This window comes from Arachis ipaensis, chromosome B10 (assembly GCF_000816755.2).
Source record: "Arachis ipaensis cultivar K30076 chromosome B10, Araip1.1, whole genome shotgun sequence".
Classification (NCBI taxonomy): domain Eukaryota; kingdom Viridiplantae; phylum Streptophyta; class Magnoliopsida; order Fabales; family Fabaceae; genus Arachis; species Arachis ipaensis.
Window position 1 is genome coordinate 77,174,782 of NC_029794.2, and position 22,559 is coordinate 77,197,340.

Sequence of the window (22,559 nt, forward strand, 5' to 3'; positions counted from 1 at the left end):
TGAACAGTGCATATGTCTTTTGAAGTTGTTGTTTAAGAATGTTAAATATGTTGGCTCTTGAAAGAATGATGATAAGGAGACATGTTATTTGATAATCTGAAGAATCATAAAAATGATTCTTGAAGCAAGAAAAAGCAGCAAAGAACAAAGCTTGCAGAAAAAAAAAAAAGAAAAAAAATAGCGAAAAAAAATATAGAAAGAAAAAGAAAAAGCAAGCAGAAAAAGCCAAAAGCTCTTAAAACCAAGAGGCAAGAGCAAAAAGCCAACAACCCTTAAAACCAAAAGGCAAGGGCAACAAAAAGGATCCCAAGGCTTTGAGCATCAGTGGATAGGAGGGCCTAAAGGAATAAAATCCTGGCCTAAACGGCTAAACCAAGCTGTCCCTAACCATGTGCTTGTGGCGTGAAGGTGTCAAGTGAAAACTTGAGACTGAGCGGTTAAAGTCAAGGTCTAAAGCAAAAAAAGAGTGTGCTTAAGAACCCTGGACACCTCTAATTGGGGACTTTAGCAAAGCTGAGTCACAATCTGAAAAGGTTCACCCAGTTATGTGTCTATGGCATTTATGTATCCGGTGGTAATACTGGAAAACAAAGTGCGTAGGGCCACGGCCAAGACTCACAAAATAGCTGTGTTCAAAAATCATCATACTGAACTAGGAGAATCAATAACACTATCTGAACTCTGAGTTCCTATAGATGCCAATCATTCTGAACTGCAATGGATAAGGTGAGATGCCAAAACTATTCAAGAGGCAAAAAGCTACAAGTCCCGCTCATTTAATTGGAACTATGTTTCATTGATAGTTTGGAATTTATAGTATATTCTCTTCTTTTTATCCTATTTGATTTTCAGTTGCTTGGGGACAAGCAACAAATTAAGTTTGGTGTTGTGATGAGCGGATAATTTATACGCTTTTTGGCATTGTTTTTAGTATGTTTTTAGTAGAATCTAGTTACTTTTAGGGATGTTTTCATTAGTTTTTATGTTAAATTCACATTTCTGGACTTTACTATGAGTTTGTGTGTTTTTCTGTGATTTCAAGTATTTTCTGGCTGAAATTGAGGGACTTGAGCAAAAATCAGATTCAGAGGTTGAAGAAGGACTGCTGATACTGTTGGATTCTGACCTCCCTGCACTCAAAGTTGATTTTCTAGAGCAACAAAACTCAAAATGGCGCGCTTCCAGTTGCGTTGGAAAGTAGCCATCCAGGGCCTTCCAGCAATGTATAATAGTCCATACTTTAGCTGAGTTTAGACGACGTAAAAGGGCATTGAATGCCAGTTCTACGTTGCTGTCTGGAGTTAAACGCCAGAAACACGTCACAAACCAGAGTTGAACACCAGAAATACGTTACAACCTGGCGTTCAACTCCAGAAAGAGCCTCTGCACGTGTAACATTCAAGCTCAGCCCAAGCACACACCAAGTGGGCCCCAAAAGTGGATTTATACATCAATTACTTACTTCTGTAAACCCTAGTAACTAGTTTAGTATAAATAGGACTTTTTACTATTGTATTTGACATCCTGGATTGTATTTTTGATCCTGTGATCATGTTTTGGGGGCTGGCCATTCAGCCATGCCTGGACCTTTCACTTATGTATTTTCAACGGTAGAGTTTCTGCACTCCATAGATTAAGGTGTGGAGCTCTGCTGTTCCTCAAAGATTAATGCAAAGTACTACTGTTTTTCTATTCAATTCAACTTATTCTGCTTCTAAGATATTCATTTGCACTTCAACCTGAATGTGATGAACGTGACAATCATCATCATTCCCTATGAACGCGTGCCTGACAACCACTTTCGTTCTACCTTAGATTGAATGAGTATCTCTTGGATCTCTTAATCAGAATCTTCGTGGTGTAAGCTAGATTGATGGCGGCATTCATGAGAGTCCGGAAAGTCTAAACCTTGTCTGTGGTATTCCGAGTAGGACTCTGGGATTGAATGACTGTGACGAGCTTCGAACTCGCGAGTATTGGGCGTAGTGACAGACCCAAAAGGAGGGTGAATCCTATTCCAGTATGATCGAGAACCTCAGATGATTAGCCGTGCTGTGATAGAGCATTTGGACTATTTTCACAAGAGGATAGGATGCAGCCATTGCCAAGGGTGACGCCTCCAGACGATTAGCCATGCAGTGACAGCGCATCGGACCATTTTTCAGAGAGGATCAAAAGTAGCCATTGACAACGGTGATGTCCTTACATAAAGCCAGCCATAGAAAGAAGTAAGACTGATTGGATGAAGACAGCAGGAAAGCAGATGTTTAGAGGGACGAAAGCATCTCCATGCATTTATCTGAAATTCTCACCAAGGATTTACATAAGTATTTCTATCCCTATTTTATTATTAATATTCGAAAACTCCATAACCATTTTATATCCGCCTGACTGAGATTTACAAGATGACCATAGCTTGCTTCATACCAACAATCTCCGTGGGATCGACCCTTACTCGCGTAAGGTTTATTACTTGGACGACCCAGTGCACTTGCTGGTTAGTTGTGCGAAGTTGTGACAAAAAGTTGAGATTACAATTGAGCGTACCATGTTGATGGCGCCATTGATGATCACAATTTCGTGCACCAGTTGTCTCCCACCTAGCACTTTTAGTTAAAGTCCTTAAGTTGGACATTTGGTGAGCTCCCTGTTATGGTGGCTTGTGCTTGAACTCATCCAGGAATCTCCACCAATGCTTGGAATGCCAATAGCCTCCAGGATCCCAAACTAGGCGCAGAAAGCCTTCAAGTAAGTTAAAGCAAGTGACAAGACCCCAAGAGTGCTGATTTCTAGATTGAATTCCGAGGTCCCAGACCTTGCCTTTGCACCCATCTTCTTGTTGATCATCATTTTTCCACTTGGGTGGTGAACATTCGAAATTCTCACTGAGACATCCAAACAGCTTCATAGACCCATTCAGTTGAGCTTTATACCGACCTTTGCATTTAAACTTAAAGCTTCCAACCATAATGAACCTTGCAGGATAATTCTTACCACTAGCCATCTTCCTCTTACTCTTAATGCCACAAAGAGCTCTAAGTTGACCATCCGTCTCCAGTAGCCCATATTCAAGTGGAATTAGAAAGCTAAGGGATATGAATTTTACCCACTTGAATGTTGTGAAGGATGATGGCAACTTAGGGGGAGGTATTTTTAATGAAATTGCAAGCTCCACTCCCTTGTGCTTTTCTGATAATTACCACCTCTTTGCAAGCTTCTTCAATTTCAACCTCTTCCTCTTGGTAGCTTTCTTCCAATTCAATCTCCTCTTCATTGCTTTCCAAGGGCATGGGAGGTTGTGCTTCTTCTTCTTGAATCTCCATCTCTTGATCAACCTCTTCCAAGTCTTCAACTGTGGTATGCCTTGGAGGTTGTACACCCTCCTCAGCATCAATTTCAAACGTCTTGGAAGGGGTTCTATGACTGGACTTTTCCATGGAGGTTTTGCATCTCCTAAGTCTTCAACCACTTCTTCTTCAATAATTCTGGCTTCCTCCACTTGTTCCAGTACAAAGTCATGCTCTGTACTGTTCATTGGAGTTTCTAGTATCTCCTTCATGCTACGTTCTTCATTAGATTGTCCACATGAAGCCATGGGGGTTCCTTGAGTGTCCGAACGTCAGGAAGCTAATTGATTTATCGCTTGCTCTAATTGACGAATGGTTGCCTGAAATCGATCCACTGTTTCCTTGAAACGATCCTTTGTCTCTTGATGCACTCGGCTTTCATAAATAGGATCATAGTGCTCTTGGATTGATAGATATAGAGATGGTGAATATTGAAGTGGTGGTTTTTGTGATTAATTGGGTTGGAATTGGGGTGGTTCTATATATGGTTCATATGGCTCATAAGGTTGTTGGTATGGTGGTTGAGGATTAGGGTCATATGGAGGTGAATGGCGGAAAGGGGCTTGTGAGTTTGGTTGTCCAAAGTTATGTTGAGGAGGGGGTTCATAGGCGTATGGTGGTGGTTGTTAATAGTCCATTGGAGGCGGTTGTTGCCATGAGGGTTGAGTAAATCCTTGTGGCTCCTCCCATCTTTGATTCTTCCAACCTTGATGCCTGTTCTCATTATAGTTTCCATTCCTAACAACAACATTGGAATCAAACTTGAAGCGAGAGGGGTGAGAATTCATAGTAGTAGGAGAAAATAAAAATAAAAACAAACAAAAAGAAAATATTTTGAAAAAGAGATGATTTTTTAAAAAATTGAATTTTGAAAAATAAGATAAGATAAGATAAAAATATTTTAAAATAAAAATCTGAATTTTTTTTTTAAATATTTACAATAACCAATAATAAGGCACACGTTTGCAATTCCCCGGCAACGGCGCCATTTTGAAGAACTGAAGATTGATGGTTTAGAAGTTATAGAAAACTCTCGTGTAAGTATAGTTACTAAACCAAGCAATCAACCTTTCTTACAAAAGTTTTGGTTGTCACAAGTAACAAACCCCTTTGAAATTGATAACCGAGTATTCAAACCTCGGGTCGTCTTCTCAAGGAATTGCAGGGAAGTATGTTCTTATTATTGGTTATGAAGATTGTAAATTGGGGGTTTTGGAAGTAAGGAGGAAATATGCTATATGACAAGTAAAATAAAATAATAACTATAAAATAAACTTTTGTCAAGGTATGAGAAATTGGAAGTCCAGACTTAGTTATCCTTATCAATAATAATGAAAGTTGAATCTTAATTCTACTTAGTTGACCTTTACTAAAGCAAAGGAAAGTCAAGGGATAAATTGGTTTGATCTTCGAATCCTATTTATTTCCTAAGAAAAGATTGGGATTATTGAAGTTCAACTCAATTGGCAAGATAACAATTATCAATTATGCTGTTGAATTGGATAACTCCTGAGTTACTCATTTCTTAACCAAGACCAAAAGAGGAAAAAGTAAATCTACTGGAATAAGAATGCCTTCAAATGGGAAGCAATAATCATGTAAATAAAAGAAAGCAATATTAAACTGAAATACCTCAAATTGCATTAACAAAAGAACTTAAATCTGACATGGATGTTCATAAATTAAATTGGAAGAATAAATAAAAATAAAGAACATGGGATTGAGAGTCACTCCTAAAACTAAGAGAAGTCCTAAATCCTAATCCTAAGAGAGAGGAGAGAACCTCTCTCTAAAAACTACATCTACTCCTAAAATTGTGAATTGTGAAAGCCTTCTTTATGAATGGATGCATTCCCCTACTTTATAGCATCTAATTTGTGTTTTCTGGGCCGCAAACTGGGCTAAAAACAGCCCAGAATTCGCTGGTTGCGAATTCAAACACGCTGTTTTTCGTCACTGCGATGCGGCCGCATGAAGCACGCGGTCGCGTCGCCTAGCATCAGGGAAACTATGGCATATCATATATGAAATCGAAGCCCCGGACGTTAGCTTTCCAACGCAACTGGAACCGTGTCGTTTGGACCTTTGTAGCTAAAGTTATAACTATTTGAGTGCAAAGAGGTCAGGCTGTACAGCTTAGCAATTTCTCTAACTTCTTATATTCCTTCCACTTTTGCATGCTTTCTTTCCATCCTCTGAGCCATTCCTGCCCTGCAATCTCTGAAATCACTTAACACACATATCAAGGAATCTAATGGTAATAAGAGAGGATTAATAATAAACAAATATAAAATCAAAGAAGCATGTTTTCAATCAAAGTACATAATTAGCAAGGCAAATGTAAAACCATGCGAATAGCATGAATAAGTGGGTAAAGAGTTGATAAAATCCACTCAATTGAGCACAAGATAAACCATAAAATAGTGGTTTATCAGTATGTCAATTCAATCAACCATTAATTATTTGACACAAAATCATAAGGTTTAAGCTAGAATTAGTTGGTTTTTGAATAATTTAGAAACCTTGTGAAATTGGAGATGCTTTGATTGGTTGTTTTGATTATTTGTAGGTGAAAAAATGGTGACAAAAGGGATTTTGGCACAATTTTGAAGTTAGAGCACGCTTTGGACTTTAGGCCACGCTTTGAAAAGCGTGACCCAAGACACAAAAGCGTGGCACTCACCAAAGGGGCATCAAGAGGCCAAGGCATAGCGCTCACTAATTGAGCGTAGCGCTCTCTATTTGAGCGCTAGAGACCAAGCAACCAAAGCCAAGTGCACAAAGGCAAGGATGCTGCGTTGAAACAAGTAACTGAGCCCCCAAGGGAACAAGGCAAAGGCATAGCGCTCAGTTAACTTAGTTAACTTTATCGGGCTCCATTCCAAAGAAAATTATGATGTGACAATTGATAGTGAAGGAGCCAGGATTCGAACCCATGAACCAAGAGAGGGAAGGAGCACTAGTATGCAAGGAAAGTGTCCAAAATGAAGCTAGCAAGGTTTGAACCAGGAACATGCTAGCAAGGAAGGAGCGCTACAAGGAAGCAAAGAGAGGGGCCAATGGACTGAGGTATTGAGGCAAATCCAGAAAAATGCCGAGCTATTTTAGACATGACAAGTCCACACACAATCAAGGAAGTCCAGCGGTTAACAGCGATACTTGCTGCATTCTCTAGATTCTTACCTCGCCTAGCTTCTAAATCTTTATGTTTTTTCCAAACTTTAAAAAAGAAAAAAGTTTTCTATTGGACTGATGAATGTGAACAAGCATTCACAACTATCAAAGAAACTCTTTCAAAACCATCAATTTTACAAACACCCCACAAGGGGAACCATTATTCTTATATTTATCTGTCACTAACTGGGCTATAAGTTCCGCTCTTGTTGCAGAAAGGGAAAAGAAACAGTTCCTGATCTATTTTACTAGCAAAATATTACAAAATGCCGAGATTCGATATCCGAGCATTGAGAAGCTAGCCCTAGCCCTGGTCTTCTTTACCAGAAGACTCCGACCATATTTTCAGAGCCATGAAATCCATGTTCGGACAGATCATCCTTTGCGGCAAGTCCTAGAGAAACCTGAGCTGGCTAGCCGACTAGTTAAATGGTCGGTGGAGCTATCAGAATTCGATATCAAGTACAAAGGCCGAACATCCATCAAATCCCAGTTCTTGGCCGACTTTATTGCCGAATTCTCGGTACCAAGTACAACTGAAGACTACATCGAATGGTCCTTGATAAACCATTATTTTATGATTTATATTGTGTTTAATTGAGTGGTTTTATCAAGTCTTTACCCACTTATTCATATGATTAGCATGATATTACAATTCCTTCCCAAAATTACTCCATGGTTGAAAACTTGCTTCGTAGAGATCTTTTAATTATACATTTTAACTCTCCTTTATCCCATTCGATGCCGTGATCCGTGTGTTAAGTGTTTCAGGCTTTATAGGGCAGGAATGGCTTAGAGAATGGAGAGGAAGCTTGAAAAATTGGAAGGAACACAAGAAACCAAGGAGATGACCAGCGAACAATGACGCGAGCGCATGGCTCACGCGAGTGCGCGAAATCAAGAAATCGCAGCGACGCGAACGCGTGCCTGACGCAAACGCGTGGATTGAAGTCTGTACGAATGATGCGAACGCGTGAACGACGCGAACGCATGACAAGGAAAAACGCTAAATGACGCGAACGCGTGGACGACGCGTACCCGTGACCTGTGCAATTTGCAAAAATAGTAGAATACGCTGGGGGTGATTTCGGGCCGCATCTTAACCCAGTTCTTGGCCCAGAAACACAGATAAAACCTAGGGAACATGCAGAAACTCAACACGCATCCACACACATTCAGATACATCGATATTAGGAGTACTTTTAGTTTTAGATCTGAATCTAGATTAGCTTTACATTAGTAGTTTATGCTTTTGTTTTGGATTTTTGGATGCTGAAGAATCATTACTTCCATGAAGATATTGCTTTAGTTTGTTTCCTTATTCCTTTACTTTTATTCATTGCTCATTGACCCTGTTCAAATAAGTATGTTGCATTTTGAATTTATTAATATATAAAGTTACTTTTATTTTTAATTAATTCTCTATTTTATTCCATTTAATTATGTTTTCTTATATTTTTATGAATATTGATTCCATGTCAATGGAGTAGAAACTCTACTTGACATGGGAGTTGATTAAGAGGAGACACTTGAGTTGGAATGCTCAAGTGCTTTGTTAATTTGAACATTGTTGGCTAATTCTATATCTACTAACCCTAGACCTTTCCAAGGAAAAGGACTAGGATCTGTGGATAAGAATCAGTTCAATCACTTGACTTTCCTTTACTCAGTAAGGGTTAACTAAGTGAAAACAACAACGTTAAATTGGTAAGACAGACCTTAGCTAGTTGAGAGCTATACTTGCAACGCATTTCTCTTATTAAGACTCTCTTAATTGGTCTAACTTCTGCCACGTACCAGTCCTTATATGTCGATGGGTCCTCGAACCCACAAGGGTGTGGAGCAGGTATCATTCTCGATGATAACCACGGCCCTCAATTTTTCATTTAAAGCAAGCAACAATCAACGTGAGTATGAATCACTAATTGCTGGCCTTAGACTCGCTGCCGACCTAAACATCACCGAACTTAAGGTATATTGCGACTCCTTACTTATCGTCCAGCAGGTAAACAACTTATACCAAGTAAAGGATCATGTGCTTTCTAAATACCTGGATATCGTACAAAATTTACTTACAAAATTTTCTAAATATGAAATACAGCACATACCAAGGGAGAGTAATGGCCGAGCTTAGATTCCGTCTAAACTCGCCAGAACTCAACCAAACAGGTCATCACTTTACCAGTCAACATTGCTCAAGCCAAGCATTGAAATAACACAAATCTTAAGTGTAACATAGGAAGCAGATTGGAGATCTCCATACATAGAATATCTCCGGACAGGGATCTTGCCAGGCGACGTCGAAAATACTCGTAACTTCCACCGACAAGCCTCCTTTTTTACAATTTATAATAATCGCTATATAGACGAGGCTTCTCTCGTCCATTACTTAAATGTCTTTGCAGAACAGAAGCCGAGCTTGCACTTGCTGAGGCGCATGAAGGGATCTGTGGTACACACCTCGGAGCCCGAAGTCTGTCTTCAAAAATCCTCAGAGCTGGATTATATTAGCCAACAATACGATAGGATTGTCAAGCAAAAGTTAAAAGCTGTAACAATTGCCAGAAACACAGTCCGATCACACATCTAGGGCTGAACTCCTACACTGTTCTGAGGTAAGTTGGCCGTTCAACCAATGGGGCATAGATATCCTCGGCCCTTTCCCCACAGCAGCAGGTCAGGTAAAATTCCTGGTTGTAGCAATTGATTATTTTTCCAAATGGATAGAGGCACAACCTCTTGCCAAGATTACATCTCAACAAATGCTTTCCTTTGTCTGGAAATATATTATTTGTCGATTCGACATTCCTCAGCACATTATCACAGATAATGGTCACCAGTTTGCTGATCAAAAATTCACATCCTTCTTGCAGAACTTGAAAATCAAACAACACTTTTCATCAGTAGAGCACCCACAAACAAACGAGTTAGCTGAAGCTGCAAATAAAGTAATACTACATGCTCTAAGAAAGAAACTAGATGAAGCAAAAGGCCTCTCGGCCGAGCTTATCCCAGAGATCATATGGGCATACAACACCACTGTCAACTCAACAACAAAGGAGACACCTTTCTGGCTAGTCTACGGGTCCGACGCAATGATACCCATGGAGATCTCCCAATCCTCACTACGCACTGAACTAGCCGACCAGACTACAAAAGACACAGCTCGGCAAACCGAACTCAATGTCGCAGAAGAAATAAGATCAACAATAGTAGTCAAACATTTGGCCATGCAACAGCACATAGCTCGAAGATATAACCAGAGACTTCAACCAAGGTCTTTCTAAGTCCACGATCTTGTGCTCAGAAAAACAGAACAAGCTAGGAAACCATCAGCACATGGCAAACTAGCAGCTAATTGGGATGACCCTTACCGAGTCACAGAAGTAATCGGCAATGGAGCCTACTGACTACAAACCCTAGAGGGTAAAGATCTCCCTAACACTTGGAATGTATCTTCCTTAAAGTTATATTACAGTTAATACTAGGGACAGGCCAGTACTCTTTTTTCTACTACCAAGATTTTTCCCACAAGGGTTTTGCTTGGAGAGGTTTTAACGAGGCTAGCCTACTTGGGCCTTTGAAATCAAGGGTTCTTCAATAAATAAATTTCTTATTTTATCAAATCATTATTTTCTCCATTTTATATTTCCGCTTCATCTATAAACATATAATGCCGACCTATACTATCATTTCGACCATTCGGATACTATCAACACCGATCATATGCCAAGATAGGTCATTCGAAATCTATCAGTCAATCCGGTATCCGACTTTTAACAGAATCTGATCACTCGGATACAATCAGTCATTCCGACTGCCGACCTTAAAACGGAATCCGATCACTCGGACACAATCAGTCAATCCGGCTACGGACCTTAAAATGGAATCCGATCACTCGGATACAATGTCATTCCGACTGTCGACCTTTAACGGAATCCGATCACTCGGATACAATGATTCAATCTGATAACCGATCTTAATCTGAAAACCAATCATTTGGAAACATTCAATCAAACAAATATCCGATCTAAATCGGAATCCGATCATTCAAACAAACCTCCGATCTAAATCGGAAGCCGATCATTCAAAATAAAACATATATCCGATCTCACTCGGAATCCAACCTCTCGGATACAATCATTCCATCAAGTAACTAATCTTAATCAAAATCCAACCACTCGGATACTATCATTCATTCAAATATCCGATTATAATCTGAACCCGACCTTTCGGCAAATATCAGTCGAAACAAATCCACGATCTTAAACAAACTACTCGGACTTAATAACAGATTGCCGAGAAATACTCAAAATTACTGTTGACCATTAAACAGAATCCAGTTACACAATATACTATCAATGCCTATTAAATCGGCATCTCAATAAACTTCGCCCACTCAGCCTTTCAATGATACTTCTCCATCAAATTAATGGCATTACACCATTAACACAAATTTGCCTAAAAAACAAATTGGCTCCAAGCCACAATCACAACTAGGCAAAATTCACCTATCATAAAAATATATATGTTTTCTACAAAATCAACATGTGCAAGTAACAAAAATCCAAATAAACTGTTTACAGAAACAGTACCAAAATTATGAACATAAATAGTCATAAGCTCACTACAGGAGCAAAACAAATCACCAACATACATGTTTTAAAACACAAAACATACACACTGATCAACTATTCTCATCCTCTTCCTCAGCATCTCCGTCATCTTCAACCATAACTCTATCTCTGATAATTTTACCCGGATCCATATGATAAAAATCACAATCAAGAGACAAAAACTTTGCTTGCAAGGAAGCCCTTTCAAATCCCTCAACAAAAGAGTCTAAAATTTCTGTTACCTTACTTTTCTCAACTTCCTTCAATCTCGCTGTTACCTCTACAACCTGGAAGTCATAGAAGAAAGTTCGGCCTCTTTCTTCTTCAAATCTTCAACCTCTTTTGCATAATTTTCCTTCATCAATTTTAGCTCTTTCTCAAGATCAGCTACTTTACTCTCCAGTTCTGTAACCCTTACATTCCTCAAGCTCAACTGTTCCTCCAACTTCGCATCTGGCTTCTACTCGGCCACTTGACAATGTTTCTTTTCTCGGCTACGCTCTAAACTGGCAAGCCTCAGACCAATAACCTTATACAAATTAAGAAAAATGCACCAAATTGGTCATCCATAAAAATATCAAACCAAAACAAACAAATAATTGCAAATTACCTGCATGTACTGATTAATAGCCACATCTCCCACCTCTTCAGCCAAGATAACATCGGCAGGAGTCTGACAAACTTCATCGGCAGTAATCATGAAGGGATAATCCTTCCCCCAAAGAGAGGAACCCTCACTCTACTCAACAACCTCATGCAATTTTTTCTGATTATCATAGAACCTCCACAGCTCCTCATTCGGAACTCCGAGACCATCTTCAGAATCCTCTTACAAATTGACCATGTCAGATTTCTTCCTTTTCAAAATTACCTTTGTCCTCCTCGGCTTTGGCTGATCAACCTCCCCAGCACCTACCATTTTTTCTGCCTTTGATGTTGAACCTTCCTTCTCCAAGCTTTTGCTCTTCACCCGAGATCTAAGGGTAGCCGAGTTGACCCCGGGATACTTCCCACCTTAAAAAAACAATAATCCAAAATCGATTACAAAATGAAAACAAGCATTATCTAGACTACATCATTTACAACTAAGCTCACCTAAATAATCCACTACAGCCTGCCTATTCTCATCCCATTTCAACAACTCAAACACCGATAACAAACTTTTCCGATCTATCCCCTCCACCAAAAACTCAATAATACATTCATTCCGGGGACATATTGATTCAGGCCCTAGAATACTCTGAGGTTCTAAACAGCACCACAAGGGGAATTTCTCTCCCAAAAACTCGTCCACGTAAAATAGATAGTCATCCTCCACACCCCTAATCTTCAGATACATCTCCTTAAAGTTTTTGAACGATGATTTGTACAGTTTGAACACAGCAAACCCTGGTGAACTATTCAAATTCACCCAACAATCCTTCCAAACACTTTTTCCTGGAACAATGAGAAAAATAACTCCACTGTAGGCGGCTCCTCCAAAAACTCCATCAGAATCTCAAATGCACGAAGGAATGCCCAACCATTGGGATGGAGTTGTTAAGGCGCACAGTTCAGTTGTTTCAGCACCTGACACTAAAAATCGCTAAATGGAAGCTTCACTCCTAACTCCTCTAAAATACTACTATACATATAAAAGAACTCAAACCCTTCCCCCCTGTAGAACACACGTTCAACAACTGTGTAAGGAAGCAAGTCCAATCGCACCCCACACCCACCCCTCACTATCCTACTAACTTATATCTCCTTAACAGCACCCTCGTCCAAAAATAGTGACGGATACCTCTTCACATCCTCATTCACCCACTCATATGACTAGTCAATCTTTTCCCTCTTCTCTTTCTCAAACCCCATTATCAACCTAAAAACAAAAAGAGAAAGAACAAGAAAAAAGATAACAGAGAAGGAAAGCAAAGATTACAGATGTTAGAAAAAGATGATACCTCTCTTGCTCATATTTTGCTTTAAACTTCTTCTGAAAAGGCTCACACAACCTTATGTCAAACCACCAAACCTTTTCAACTCCAAAAGTTAATTTCAAAACCCAGAAACCGCTTCCCAAAACCACCAAATAGTCACTTCAACTGACCCAAGAGATATGATGTACTTTGGGAATACGCACGTCATTAATAAGTATGCGCACTATTCTCTCTCTCATTAATATTAATTTATTAATTGTTTAACAAATCATCTTGAATTGGGGGCTCCTAGACCACATCAAACGCCGAGTTATGCACCAACTCAAATAACCGACTTGTTCATTAAAAAGCTCAACCTACTTCATTAAACACAATTTCCAGGCAAAGCTTGGGGGCTATGATCCGGCCGTTACAAATCCAACATCATAAATTGGCATTGTCATTCATAACTCATCATTATTCACGTTATTATTTAGAAAGCTGGAGTTATAGTTTGGCATTACAGTCATTAATCGGCAATAAACGCCATTAATCGGCAACTTATGTTATAACTCAGCTTAACGGACTGCTTCCCAAAAGTGAAACGTCCAACCTAACATTTCACCCTTATTATTGCTCTTTAATATAGGCAATAAAGTAGAAGCATAACTGACTTGCACATTTTCACCCATAAAAGGTATGATCTTCCATCCTAAAAGGACACATTGAATTCTCAATACTGACTTAAGCTTCGGAGTGCCTTTGCAGGTACACTCCCCCTTGTTTCTTGCTCAAAGATCTACGCGATTGGACATACTCTTGGAGTAAAGCTCGGATTACCACAAAGCTCAAAGGTCGGCACCAAAGATAACAACTCGGCGTTGATTCCCAGAGACCAAGCTCTCCCTCCAGGTATCCATACAAGAAAATATACCATATAATATATAAGGTAAAAGTATATATAATAATCATTAACATGTATTATATGTATATACCATATAATAATTAACATATATATAGTATATATGAATTATAAGCGTTGGGTGTCCAACTATATGTATATAACATGGCTGCTGGGCAACCAATTTCTTAAACAAGGGCGCTAGGTGCCCTGCTGCTTTAAGTTTCTGGGCGCTAGGCGCCTGCGAGCGATTGCAAAATTTTATGCTTTGAAAACGCCAAGTGCTGCTTTAAGCGCTAAGCATCAAGGTACAATTAATGAAGTTTGGTATATAACAAAAAAAAAATATAATTTTGTAGAAATTCAAACTAAAGAGTTAAAATATAATTAATTAAAGCTTAGGGATTAAGGATGTTGAGTGAGAGGCTGCATGCCTAGCAAGGTTTAGGGCCTATCCAGCTTGCTAATCATTTGAGTATATAGTGGGGGCACCCATATACTAAAGATTGTTCTAAAGATATAGACATCTTGAAATAATTTAGAGTCAACGAAATGACTATGTCATAGGGTTTAATACAATTTAATGTCAACTGAATGGCTATACTGTAGGGCTTATATAATTTAAATTCAATTAAATGGCTACACCGCCGTATAGCTTAATACCATTTAAAGTTAACTGAATGGGTTCGGCCATAAGGCTTGTGCAATTAAACATCTAAAAAACCATATCTAGGATTGGCTCTTAGGTAATGTCGAGTTGCAAGGTGTAAACTGACACGTGAGTTCATGGCCTGCATCGGATAGACATGTATCATACTTGTTTGCTCATACTTCTCTACCATATATATATATTCTGTGCGTATGTGTGTGCTTTCTGTATTCTTTTTCTGTGTGGTGTTGTTTTGTATTCTTTATCTGTATAATGTTTCTCTGTATTCTGCTATTTATTTGCTAAACCTCGAAGAATCAAAGAACTTAAATTAACAACCCCAACCTTACTAAAAACCCAAAGTTTTACCCCTTTCCTTCACTTTAGATGGAGCACTGGAGGCCTAGTAAGGATCTTTGATCGTGCGGAGGAGTGATGATTGATATGTTGTATTTTGATGGCGTGAGCTTGGCTTAAGTTTTTGAAGACCTAGAGTGTCATTCCCTCACTTTTGTAGTTTAGAAGGACTAGGGGATGTCTGATAAATCCACATTTGATGATAATTTTTTGTTTGAATTGAGTAGATTTCATCAAATAAACTTGCATTTATTCACTTGAATAGTATGCTTTTGTAAATTCTCTCTAAATTGTACCTAAGTGTTGAAAACATTATTTTTATGCTCTAAATAGTCAATCTAATTCCACTTTATTCCATTCAATGTCGTGATATATTTTGTAGAGTAATTTCAGGACCAATAAGCTAGGATGGCTTTGGAGAAGTGGAAGGAAAACATGCAAAGTGGGACATTTCATGAAGAAAACAAAGGAGAAGAACACACTAGTGTGTGTATGCACACCTTTCTATGCGTACATATAAGAAGAGTTTCAGCTAGTGTCCGTATGCACACCTTTCTATGCGTATGCACAAGGGGAGTTTCGGCCAGTGTGCGTACGCACACATGCTTGTGCATATGTACAAGTACAAACGCATGACTCACTTAAAATTTCATGTGCCTCGCGATTTTGGGGGGTCTCTTTGGTCCAAATCTGAAGTTTTGAAACTCTATCAAAAGGGGACAACATACCACAACATACCACACTACAAAAAAGAGGTTAAAATGACATTTATATTACGGCACCTTTGGAAAACCGCCATTATGTTTGGATATTCCAGCGTTTCTACTGCTGCCACAATTGATTTTTGGATTTGTGGCATTTTTTATAATTAAGGCAGTTTTGAACCGCAATTATCACGTGATATAAAAGCAGAATTAGTAATCCCTATTTTTCAGAAACCCTTAGCTGAAAGTCGAAACACCACATGGGTGGCGCTGTTGCTCCTGGCCTGTGCAACGATCTTCGATCTTCTTGTGTTCTCCGACGATCTTCTCTGGTGACATCTCATTCGGCGTCGATCTCCTTCGGTGACATCTCCTACAGCGGCGATCTCCTCCGATGACGTCTCCTCCAGCTTCCTCTCCTTGTCGACCTCTGTGTCTTCTCCACCAAAATCGACAACACCTTCCTTTCCTTCCTTCTTTCCTTCCTTTCCTTTCCTTTAATTTCCTTCCTCTGTGATAAGTATCTCTTTTAAGGCCATTTGCGAGGATCCATCACGAGTGGAGAAGTCGATTCCGCCGTTTGCGCAGCAAGATCAATAGCAATTTGTGTTCCGCTGCTCTGCCGCCGCTGATGTTCCTCCATTTCTCTACTTGGTGCCTTTGCCGCTGTCCCTTACTCTTCCAAAGGTCTCATTTATATTCCATTTCTGTTAGGTATTTTATTTTGTGTTTCTGATATTATTTTCTTCTTAGTTTTTGAATTTATTTCTGTCGACAGTGATTGATTTATTGATTTTTTTAGTATAAGGTCTCATTTTTGTTGCTGTTGGTGTTTGAATTTTGTTTTGACTGTTAGTTTCCTCTTAGGTCTGGTATTTCTCTTAGATCTATATAAGACCTTAAGGTTTTCATCCATTTTTAACATTAAAGTGTTAGGATTCTTGATGGTAACTCACGTATAACTTAATGAATAATAAACTAAACTAGGTTGATGAATGTAAACTTACTGAAATTTGAAGTTGTAGAACAGCTTAGCAGGTAAGCAGAAAATGCTGAACAAGGTTAAATGCAAACTTTAAAATATACATATCATATACATGTTGATTTAGCCCCTACATGTAGGAAAAGGGTTGTAACTTGTTCTTGATTTTATTCTAGGTTTCAACTAATGCTTGCATTGTATGGTACATCAATTCGACAAATAATTTATATGTTCTTGTATCATTGTAGGGTTTCAAAAAATGGAATGAAGGATTCTGTAAATTATGAGATCATTTCTCCAAATGATCTAGCAAAGTCTGTTTTATCTGAAGTCGGCTCGTCAACTTTTATGGTATTAATAGCATTCTCCATGATAGTTTCTTGTTATGTATAATCAACAATACTCATTTTGGAGCCCCCCTCTTGTTGTGATGGTAACTTACTGTTCTATTCACTTTTGGCAAGGAAGAGCACACTCTTGAATCATTTGTTTTATACCAATTTCCAAGAGATGAGTGTTGATGCTAGAAGGCAAGTAATTCTTGTAATCCCCATTCTTTATATACAATGTTATTTGACTTTTGTAAGTATAGATATGATATATGATATGTGATATGTGATGGTCTTTGCATTGCTTGTTTTTAGGTTTAAAACAACCGAAGGAATCTGGATTGCTCGGTGTGCAGGCATTAAGCCTTGCACACTTGTGTTGGATTTGGAGGGAACTGATGGAAAAGAGCAGGGAGAAAAGGTGCTCTCTCTCTCTCTCTCTCTCTCAAATTTTAAAATATTAATTTTTTATAAATTATAAATACATGGTGTTATGATTCTTGACAAATTGAATTAAAAAATTAGATACTCTTTTGTTGAGATTTTTTTTCCATTAGTTAAAGCTTTCATATTTATATTTGAGTTAAAATTTTGGCTGCAAGAGCTGCCCTATATTAGCTTGAGCATTTTATTTAATTTTGATGTATTAAAATATTATTAGTGTTTATCTGGGAAACAGAAATGCTTAATTTTGCTCGGTTTCTTTTGCTATATTGGCTAATTTTGTGTGTGTTTCTTTTGCCAGTTGCTTTTAAAAAGTCAAAACAATATTCACTGAAGTGGAAATTCTTTTGCATGTTAGATCTTCATTTAGTTCCTGGTGTACAAGAAGGCACTCCAAAGCACTGGTGTTGATCCCCAACCTATCATCACTGTTGCCAAGGTTTAAGAATATCACTTGTTTGATTCTGAATTATGATTCATGATGTTTGATACATGTTTCTGTAGTGCTCAATTTGGTTCCTGTTTAAGCAACAATGCACTAGTTTTTGTATTTAGCATGTGTTTTATAAATACTAATCTGTTACGAAAGCATGGACTTCTTTGGAAAATTTCTCAATTTGCTCAGAGATAAGGTCTAATTAAGAGTGTGATTAGAATTGAGATTGCTAAATGTCTTTAGAGTTTCATTATTAAATTATACTCAATTTTCTTCTGTGTTCTGTTTTTCGAAATGTTATTCATTTGATGCTACCAAAACACTTTCTCCCCTTTTCGAAGTCGAGTAGTAACAGAACTTTCAAAAAGGGAAAAGAAAAATAGACTAGTTATTCTAGGTTCTTCTTTATGACCTTGAATATCGAATTTAAAGAAATAGATCATATTAAGACCCCTAAGAATTTTGTAGTTCGCCTTTCAAGAAGTTTGCACCTTTTTTTAGAAACTTGAATGATGTTTGAAGAACGAAGTTTCTTGACCTGGTATGGATATTCTCTGTAATTTTCAGGCAGTCGTGGACACTGCACAACAAACAACCAAGGTGATTGAAGGTGCGAAGCCAATAGCTTCGACGACAGTTAAAACAATATCTTCTTCAGATCCTACTGTGATTTCTGGAACAGGTGGAGCACTCTTTATTGCATACCTCTTACTTCCTCCAATTTGGTCTGGCATCACCTTCAACTTCCGTGGTTACAAAGGTACCTTTGACATTAACAAGTTCTTATGCAAAACCATCGGCTAATACGCTTCCTCCTGTGCTTTGTAGGTGATAACTACCAAGAGAGCTCAGAGGACTTGTTAGGAATGTGAAGAAAGTGGAAGCTGAACTAGCAGCTTTGAAGATTTCTTACTTGAAGAAAATCAACAAAGGCTCTAACATTCTGATCATGGACTCGTTAGTTTCTTTGTTATTATTTTGAGTTATATCATTATATAAATTGATTATTAAGTGTTAACCATTGGTGCTGGATGCAAAATTAGGTACTCGGACTCAGTAAAAATAGTAGCAAGAACATTAACGAGCCTCGGTTTCAAGAACACATGGATCATGGCAGACGGGTTCTTGGAGAACAAAGGGTGGTTACAGAGTAGACTAGGAACAGATTCTTATTTCTCTTCGTTTGCAGAGGTGTTGTGTCTCCATCAAGAGTCATCCCTGCAGCTGTTAGAGGTTTTGGAACAACCTCCCAATCAAGTACCAAGCTTCTTCCGGGAGCTGATTGATTCTCTTTTCTTTTCTTTTTTATTTTTTTATTTGGAAATACAAATCTACCCCTTGTGTATGTTCAAGTCGTCCTTATTTTTTGTTTCATCATTTTCTCATAATTAGTTTTTCTCCTTATAATTTCTTTTTGTCTTAGTTAGAATTTGAGTGCACTTATTATATCTTGTTTGTGAAGTAATTTAATGTAATGATATCACAAGATAAAATTTTTATGTTAACAACTGAACATCTAAATTAGCACTTGAATAAACTAACTGTAATGTCTAAAGATCAATTGATCTGCTATTTTGTTTTTTTTTTATATGCTAATGGTCTTGCATATCCAAGGGATTTCCTTGAAGATAAATTCAATCTTGGGTACACTATAGTGCAGAATTTTGGTGGTGAACTATTTGTTGCAGTTCTGGATTTCTCTCCCTTCGATGTTGTTGCTTGGCATGGTAATTATGTTCCATATAAGGTGGGTTGCTCTTGTAGAAACATTGTTTTAAGAGAATGTTACCATTTCAATCTTCAACATGTTATTTCCAATTTTTTGGGGGTAATAATAATTTGACAAATCTTGTTTTTGCTTTGTAGTATGATCTAAACAAATTCTGTTACAAACTTTCTTCTATCTTCAAACTTTCTATTACATAAGGTAAACTAGAGAAATATGAGTATATATTGATCAAGAAAATAGTAATTATAAAAGTATAAAGTATAATAAAAAAATTTCTCAAACGGAATATTCCTTATTAGTTATTGGTATGTATATATCATAAGAAGAACTTATTAGTTTATTTATTTAAGTCAATAATAGATATCTCCTCCACTAAGAGTGTGTCTGTGTGGCAGAAATTAAAGAATCTGTTAATAGCAGTAGTGGCTTGTTCCTTAAAATCTAATCCATGTAGGAAAGTTTTGAGTATGAGGTATAAAAATTATGTATGCTTCCATCTCTTTTAGACTCATTATGCTTGAAGAACAAGAATAACTGCTGATCACTTATTAAGTTGTGAAGAAAAAATGGTCTAATTCTATTGGCTTTGCTTGGAAATTTTGAAGGGTTGGCACTTTGTGTTTGCTTGTTGATTAGTTTGTGTTTCATTCCAGAATCTCTTAGATAGCTAGTAATAATTAATTAGGCATTATTACAGGAAATAATAATAATAATAATAATAATAATAATAATAATAAGAAGAAGAAGAAGAAGAAGAAGAAGAAGAAGAAGAAGAAGAAGAAGAAGAAGAAGAAGAAGAAGAAGAAGAAGAAGCCAAGCTGTGAAAGATAATTAATTAAAATGAACATGATTTTTTTTCAGGCAAATAATCAAGACAAAAGAATGATTGGAGTGATGACAGAGATTATCATGACAAAGTGCACCAAAAGCTATGATGGAGATTTTATGTATTAAGAGATACATGTTAAGACATTTATAATTAAAAGATTATGCTATATTAGATACTTTATTTGTATAGGGGGTTATTATTTTTTGATTTTAATACTAGAAAATAATATATTATATTTAATACATTGTTTATGAGTTATATAATATTTTGTTTGAGTATTGATTTTTTGTTATTGAAAAAGTTTAATAAAAAAATTTGTTTAATGCGAGAAAAATGACGGTTAAAATTTGTCTTTGTAAATGATTAAAAAATGTCACTTTTATCTGGTAAAAAAGGCAGATTATAACTGCCATTTTAAACAACATGAAATGCCATTTTAACTCGGTAAAAATGGCGATTTTAAACGCCATTTTAACCAAGTAAAAATGCCATTTTAACCAATCAAAATGATGCTATGTTAGGATAAAAATGGCGGTTCATAAACGCCGTTTTAACCAACCAAAAATACCATTTTCATCCTGGAAATAATGGTGGTTTGAACCGCCATTTTAACTAACCAAAACCGCCGTTTTAACTCTAAAAATAATGGTGGTTTCAACGGCCATTTTAACCAACAAAAACTGCCGTTTTAACCTTTGAAATAACTGCGGTTTGAACCTCTGTTTTAACCAACCAAAAAATGTAATTTTATTTGGAAAAATGGCGGTTTGAACCACCGTTTTAACCTATCTAAAAACCGCCGTTTTAACTCAGGAAATTGTGGCAGTTTTTTAAAAATCGCCGTAATAACCAAAATGGCACCCAGAATTACATCGTTTTCTAAAACCGCCGTTTCTGGTAATAATGGCGGTTCAAACCACCGTAATTACACAAAAAAACCGCAATTTTAACCAGAATTTTTTGTAGTGCCATAGCATACATACATCATTTTTTAGGAGTTTTAGTTAGGTTTTAGTTTAGTTTTCTTAGCAAAATTCTCTTAGTTCTCAGCGTTTATTATGGTTCAGAGTAGAATTGCTATTTATATTTTTAATCTTGGATTCTAGCTTGTTTCTATTATAAGTAGTCTTTAATTTTCTCTTCAAATACACAATATTTACTCATACTTTCTTATAATTGAAATTACCTCGTTAGTTTAATTACTATTGAGTTCTTGTTGATGAATTTGATCTTTTGAGGTTTATATATGTTTGATTAAGTTGCTATTGTTAATTGTTTGCATTAATTATTTATAGTTTCAATTATCTTTTGCATTTTACTATGTTTTATTATTATACTCACCAAGTGTCTGTTGAAATGTTGATGAGTGGATATTTTATATGCTTTTTGGCATTGTTTTCAGATAGTTTCATTATATTTTCATAGGTTTAAGTGCAAAATTCATATTTTTGGATTCTACTTTGAGTTTGTGTGTTTTATGGTGATTTTAGATATTTTCTAGCTAAAATTGAGGAGTTTGAGCAGAAGTCTAATTCAGAAGTAGAGAAAGGACTGTAGATCTTCTGTGCACTCGAAAGAGTTTTTCTGGAGCTACAGAGGTCCAAATGGCACGCTCTCAATGGCTATGGAAAGCTAACATCCAAGGCTTTTCAGAAATATATAATAGTCTATAATTTGTTTCGGAAATGAAGGCCCAAAACTAGCATTCAACGAGAGCCACCAGCCTCAGTCCTGGCGTCCAGTGCCCATAAGGGAGCAACTGGAGTTCAACGCCCAAATGGGGGTCCCTAGCCAGCGTTCAAGACCCCTAAGGGACATTAGCAAGTGGGAGACACTCAAACTCAGCCTAAACACTCACCAAGTGGGCCCTAGAAGTAGATTTTTTCACTGTCATTAGATTAGTATATATAGGAGAAGATCACCCATGTTTAGGATCTTCTTCCTCCCCCATTATTTTTGAACACTATTATATACTGTATGAGTCACTAACCTCATAAGGTTAAGGTTAGGAGCTCTGCTGATTTTCCTGGATTAATAAAAGTACTACTGTTCTATTCAATTCGTGTGTGACTCTATTCTAAGATGTATCTTCGTTCTTCAACCTTATGAATGGGATGATCCGTGACACTCATCTTCATTCTACATGGGTTCAGTGTGAGTCTGT

General features: G+C 37.3%; 1 protein-coding gene and 1 pseudogene across 1 annotated transcript; both read left to right on the top strand.

The window, feature by feature from the left end:
* Positions 8,335-9,808, top strand: LOC107620701. Its single transcript, XM_016322829.1, has 2 exons — positions 8,335-8,526; positions 9,335-9,808. The coding sequence occupies exons 1-2, from the start codon at positions 8,335-8,337 to the stop codon at positions 9,806-9,808; spliced, it is 666 nt and encodes a 221-aa protein (XP_016178315.1).
* On the top strand, positions 17,139-19,211 carry LOC107620702 (annotated as a pseudogene).

Coding starts and splice junctions, on each gene's coding strand:
- LOC107620701 (XM_016322829.1), top strand. CDS start 8,335: ATGGGTCCTCGAACCCACAAGGGTGTGGAGCAGGTATCATTCTCGATG. Junction 8,527..9,334: donor CCTTACTTATCGTCCAGCAG/GTAAACAACTTA, acceptor GACATTCCTCAG/CACATTATCACAGATAATGG.